The following is a 6,000-nucleotide window of genomic DNA, read 5'->3' as shown; positions in this document are numbered from 1 at the left end:
ACGATTGAGTGGCTGGGTTTATCTGTCTGGATCAAGTGTCATTCTGGGACTGAGGCTAATATGGCTTTATTTTTGCCATGGTATCGTTTTGCTATCGAGTATCGTGATGTTATCGAGTATTGTGATACTAAACTTGGTATCAGTATAGATGTCAAAATGCTGGTATCGTGACAATGTACATATCTACCTCAATTACCACGTACCCCTATACATTGACTCTGTACTGGTACCCTGTGTACATAGCCAAGTTTTCATTGACTCAGTACTGGTACCCTGTGTATATAACCAAGTTATCGTTGACTCAGTACTGGTACCCTGTGTATATAGCCATGTTATCATTGACTCAGTACTGGTACCCTGTGTATATAACCAAGTTATCGTTGACTCAGTACTGGTACCCCGCGTATATAGCCGAGTTATCATTGACTCAGTACTGGTACCCTGTGTATATATCCATGTTATCATTGACTCAGTACTGGTACCCTGTGTATATAGCCAAGTTATCATTGACTCAGTACTGGTACCCTGTGTATATAGCCAAGTTATCATTGACTCAGTACTGGTACCCTGTGTATATAGCCAAGTTATCATTGACTCAGTACTGGTACCCTGTGTATATAGCCATGTTATCATTGACTCAGTACTGGTACTCTGTGTATATAGCCATGTTATCATTGACTCAGTACTGGTACTCTGTGTATATAGCCAAGTTATCATTGACTCAGTACTGGTACCCTGTGTATATAACCAAGTTATCATTGACTCAGTACTGGTACCCTGTGTATATAGCCAAGTTATCATTGACTCAGTACTGGTACCCTGTGTATATAGCCATGTTATTATTGACTCATTGTGTATTTCTTCAAGTAAATGTTTCACTGTTAGTCTACACTCGTTGTTTACGAAAAACATGTGACAAATAACATTTGATTTGACACTAATGCACTGTCTTACCATTTGTAGAGGCTTTTTGGGAAGTGCATTATGCTTAAAGTGTGTTGACATCATTTAGCGACTGTCACTTTTCTTACTTTTTTAAAAACTTTTCGTAAAAAGGAAATGCTGTCCCTCGGACAGATCTGAATCCATAAGAGGAGAGATTTCGTCTAAAGTTTTATAAAAACAGCCTGTGGCGTACGCAGAAGATGGTTTCTTGAGAAATGCATATTTTACAGAGAATGTCTTACTGTTATTAAATTCCAACTGATTTTGAGACAGTGTTAGGGTTTGCTTCCCAAATGGCACCCTATTCCCTATGAGCCCTCTGGTCAAAAGTAGTGCACTATAAAGGAAATAGGGTGCCATTTGGGACTGACACTAGCTATCCAGAGAGACTGAATGATGGTTTATATCCCCTGGGTATCTCTTTGAGAAATGAGCTCTGTCACGCACACACACACACGCACGCGCACACACACACACGCACACACACGCACACACACACACACACACACACGCACACACACACACACACACACACACACACACACACACACACACACACACACACACACACACACACACACACACACACACACACACACAGCTAATGGTTAGTGTAGCAGAGTAAACAGAGAGATGAGAGGTTTACAGATTCATCATAATTCACTAGAAGAAGATATGTGAATGAGTGGGAATGAACAATGAGGGTTGACCAGCGTGACCATGCTGACTATAAGACATCAACGTCACCCTGTGTTGCTGTCACCCTTCACTCCTCTTTCAGAGCGAGAGAGAGGGCGAGAGCGGGAGGGAGAGGGAGAGAGGGGGAGAGAGAGGAGAGCAGGGATAGAGGAGGAGAGAGAAGAGCGGGGAGGAAGAGGAGAGAGGGGGAGAGAGAGGAGAGCAGGGATTGAGGGGGAGAGAGAAGAGCGGGGAGAAAGAAGAGAGGGGGGAGCGAGAGGAGAGCAGGGATAGAGGGGGAGAGAGAAGAGCGGGGAGAAAGAAGAGAGGGGGGAGCGAGAGGAGAGCAGGGATAGAGGGGGAGAGAGAAGAGCGGGGAGAGGGGGGGAGCGAGAGAGAGGAGAGAGAGAGAAGCAGAGTGGGAGGAGGGACAGAGCATCAACTGCAGCATAAAAATGAGAGAGGGGAGGGGTGATGAGGGAGGAGTGAGGAGAGAGAGGGAGGGAATGAAGGAGAGAGAGAAGGAGAGATGGAGAGAGGGAAGGAGCATGTTGTTCACTGTAGAGCTTTCATTGATAAAGTAGCTCTCGCCTCGCGCTGCTCTCTGTCTGCAGCTGGAGTGTGTACGGATGGACCCAGCGTCAACAGCACAGCACACTCTCTCTCTCTCTCTCTCTCTCTCTCTCTCTCTCTCTCTCTCTCGCTCTCTCACTCTCTCTCTCTCTCTCTCTCTCTCTCTCACTCTCTCTCTCTCTCTCTCTCTCTCTCTCTCTCTCTCTCTCTCTCTCTCTCTGTCTCTTGCAACCCTACAGAGCTCAGCCTGCAACAGAAACAACAAAGCAACAAAACCACAGCTAGCAGAGCAGATGAACAGGGACCATAACAGCAGATCTGGGACCAGCAGATGCACAGGGACCATAACAGCAGTTCTGGGACCAGCTGATCAGGGACCATAACAGCAGATCTGGGACCAGCAGATCAGGGACCATAACAGCAGATCTGGGACCAGCAGTGGCACAGGGACCATAACAGCAGTTCTGGGACCAGCTGATCAGGGACCATAACAGCAGATCTGGGACCAGCAGATGCACAGGGACCATAACAGCAGTTCTGGGACCAGCTGATCAGGGACCATAACAGCAGATCTGGGACCAGCAGATCAGGGACCATAACAGCAGATCTGGGACCAGCAGTGGCACAGGGACCATAACAGCAGTTCTGGGACCAGCTGATCAGGGACCATAACAGCAGATCTGGGACAAGGATAGCAAGAGGTAAGACAGAAACACAAACACACACACACACACACACACACACACACACACACACACACACACACACACACACACACACACACACACACACACACACACACACACACACACACACACACACACACACACACACACACAGACAAGAACATACATGCTCGTACCGGTAGGTAAACAAAGACAGAAACATGAGCATGGACACACACTCACACGCAATGAGCAATCCAATCTTTGTCTCAATCACGCTGTCTCTGCAGTCGCATCAGCAAGGAACACTCCACTCCTGTCTCAAACAGGGACAGGGTCTACAGAAGGCTAGTCTGCTATCTCTCTCTCTCTCTCTCTCTCTCTATTATCCCTCTCCCCCTCTCTCTTTCTCTCTCCTCCTTCCCCCCTCTCTCTATTCTCCCTCCTCTCTCTCTCTCTCTCTCTCTCTCTCTCTCTCTCCTTACCACTCTCTCTTTTCCCCTCTCCCTATAACTATCTATTTGTTTTGTTCTCTTTATCTCTGTATCCCCCTGTTTCTCTCAGACTCCTCTCACTCATCCCTTATTACTCTTCCCCTCTCTCTCTCTCTCTCTCTCTCTCTCTCAGCCTGTCAATCCGTCACGCTGGGCTCTACCGAGGCTAGTGTTCTACCACTGGCCAACATGAAGCTGCTGAACGGAGGAGGAGGAGGAGGAGGAGGAGGAAAAGGAGGAAAAGGAGGAGGAGAAGAAGAAGTAAGAGGAGGAGGAGGACGAGGAGGAGAAGGACGAGGAGGAGGAGAGAAGAATGCATTCTCCTTCAAAAAGTGTTCTGCTTTTCAGTATGTGAAGAGAAAGGTGAGCTCCAACAATACAGATGATGTAATAGTGGAAGTTCTGTACGAGACAATGCAATAACATTTCAATTTAATCCTCCAGAAAATATTAAAACAAATATTATGGTTAAACTCAAATATACTGATTGATTTAAAAATTAAAAAAAATCTTTATGGAAAAATATATTTATTAATGATATTATGAATAGAAATGGTGGAGTTATGTGACATATGTGGCTGTCGAAAATGTACAGAGCATTCAGAAAGTATTCAGACCCCTTGACTTTTTCCACATTACAGCCGTATTCTAAATTTGAATAAATTATTTCCCCTCCCCCATCAATCTACACACAATGCCCCATAGTGTCAAAGCAAAAACAGGTTTTTAGACATTTTTCCAAATTTATAAAATAAAAAAAACTGAAATATCACATTTAAATAAGTATTCAGACCCTTTACTCAGTACTTTGTTGAAGCACTTTTGACAGTGATTACAGCCTCGAGTCTTCTTGGGTATGACCCTACAAGCTTGGCACACCTGTATTTGGGGAGTTTCTCCCATTCTTCTCTGCAGATCCTCTCAAGCTCTGTCAGGTTGGATGGGGAGCATCGCTGCACAGCTATTTTCAGGTCTCTCCAGAGATGTTCGTATGGGTTCAAGTCCGGGCTCCGGCTGGGCCCCTCAAGGACATTCTGAGACTTGTCCCGAAGCCACTCCTGCGTTGTCTTGGCTGTGTGCTTAGGGTCGTTGTCCTGTTGGAAGGTGAACCTTCACTCCACTCTGAGGTCCTGAGAGCTCTGGAGCAGGTTTTCAAGGATCTCTCTGTACTTTGCACCGTTCATCTTTCCTCCAATCCTGACTAGTCTCCCAGTCCCTGCTGCTGAAAAACATCCCCACAGCATGATGCCACCACCACCATGCTTCACCGTAGGGATGCTATTGGCCAGGTGATGAGCGGTGCCAGGTTTCCTCCAGACGTGACGCTTGGCATTCAGGGCAAAGAGTTCAATCTTAGTTTCATCAGACCAGAGTATCTTGTTTCTCATGGTCTGAGAGTCTTTAGGTGTCTTTTGACAAACTCCAAGCGGGCTGTCATGTGCCTTTTACTGAGGAGTGGCTTCCATCTGGCCACTCTACCATAAAGGCCTGATTGGTGGAGTGCTGCATAGATGGTTGTCCTTCTGGAAGGTTCTCCCATCTCCAGAGAGGAACTCTGGAGCTCTATCACAGTGACCATCGGGTTCTTGGTCACCTCCCTGACCAAGGCTCTTCTCCCCTGACTGCTCAGTTTGGCCGGGCGGCCAGCTCTAGGAAGAGTCTTGGTGGTTCCAAACTTCTTCCATTTGTGAATGATGGAGGCCACTGTGTTCTTGGGGAAACTTCAATGCTGCAGAAATGTTTTGGTACCCTTCCCCAGATCTGTGCCTCGACACAATCCTGTCTCAGAGCACTACGGACAATTCCTTCGACCTCATGGCTTGGTTTTTGCTCTGACATGTACTGGCAACTGTGGGACCTTATATAGACAGGTGTGTGCCTTTCCAAATCATGTCCAATCAATTGAATTTACCACAGGTGGACTCCAATCAAGTTGTAGAAACATCTCAAGGATGATCAATGGAAACAGGATGCACCTGAGATGAATTTTGAGTATCATAGCAAAGGGTCTGAATACTAATGTAAATAAGGTATTTCAGTTTTTTATTTGTAATACATTTGCAAAAATGTTTAAAAACCTGTTTTCGTTTTGTCATTATGCGGTATTGTGTGTAGATTGATTGATGAGCCATTTTTTTTTATTTAATCCATTTTAGAATAAAGCTGTAAAGTAAAAATAAAAACTGGAAAAAGGGAAGGAGTACTTTCTCAATGAAGATGGGAAAGTCTGCTCAATCCAAATGTACAACGAACCGATTGCAGCTGTAAAAACACTGTACTGTAAAAATGACTGTAAAAATGGAGGAGGCAAGTGGAAGAGGGCAGGGAACTTGTTAGTCTGCCACATATTAAAGATACAAACTGTCTGAAAAGGTTTGGATTAAATAGAAAAACATACCAGTTTCATTTAGGACAAAATGGTGACAGCTGCGCCATACAGGTTGGAAAATTAATGGGAAGAGATTTTTGATGTACCAATTCTATGGCACATGGTTTATGAACTGGTACAAAAAAAATATATAATAATTTGATTCAACACTTAGAGTTTTTCAATTTAAATGATTATACAAAAGTATTGCCATTAACAGAATGCTATATATTTGGGCATACAACAATCTCAGCTCTGTAGATTTTGCTGCGAAGAG

General features: G+C 44.9%; 1 protein-coding gene across 1 annotated transcript in view; it reads left to right on the top strand.

Moving 5' to 3' along the window:
* The first annotated feature begins 2,409 nt into the window (after positions 1-2,409).
* Positions 2,410-6,000, top strand: part of sgk1 (serum/glucocorticoid regulated kinase 1) — a 102,801-nt gene continuing 99,210 nt past the window's right edge. Inside the window, 2 exon segments of the mRNA XM_045721202.1 lie at positions 2,410-2,897; positions 3,489-3,718. Coding sequence (XP_045577158.1) covers positions 3,545-3,718 — 174 coding nt within the window. The 5' untranslated portion in view covers positions 2,410-2,897; positions 3,489-3,544.

This window comes from Salmo salar, chromosome ssa06 (assembly GCF_905237065.1).
Source record: "Salmo salar chromosome ssa06, Ssal_v3.1, whole genome shotgun sequence".
Classification (NCBI taxonomy): domain Eukaryota; kingdom Metazoa; phylum Chordata; class Actinopteri; order Salmoniformes; family Salmonidae; genus Salmo; species Salmo salar.
The sequence above is the reverse complement of the archived record's forward strand: the minus strand, read 5'-3'. Positions and strand labels throughout refer to the sequence as shown.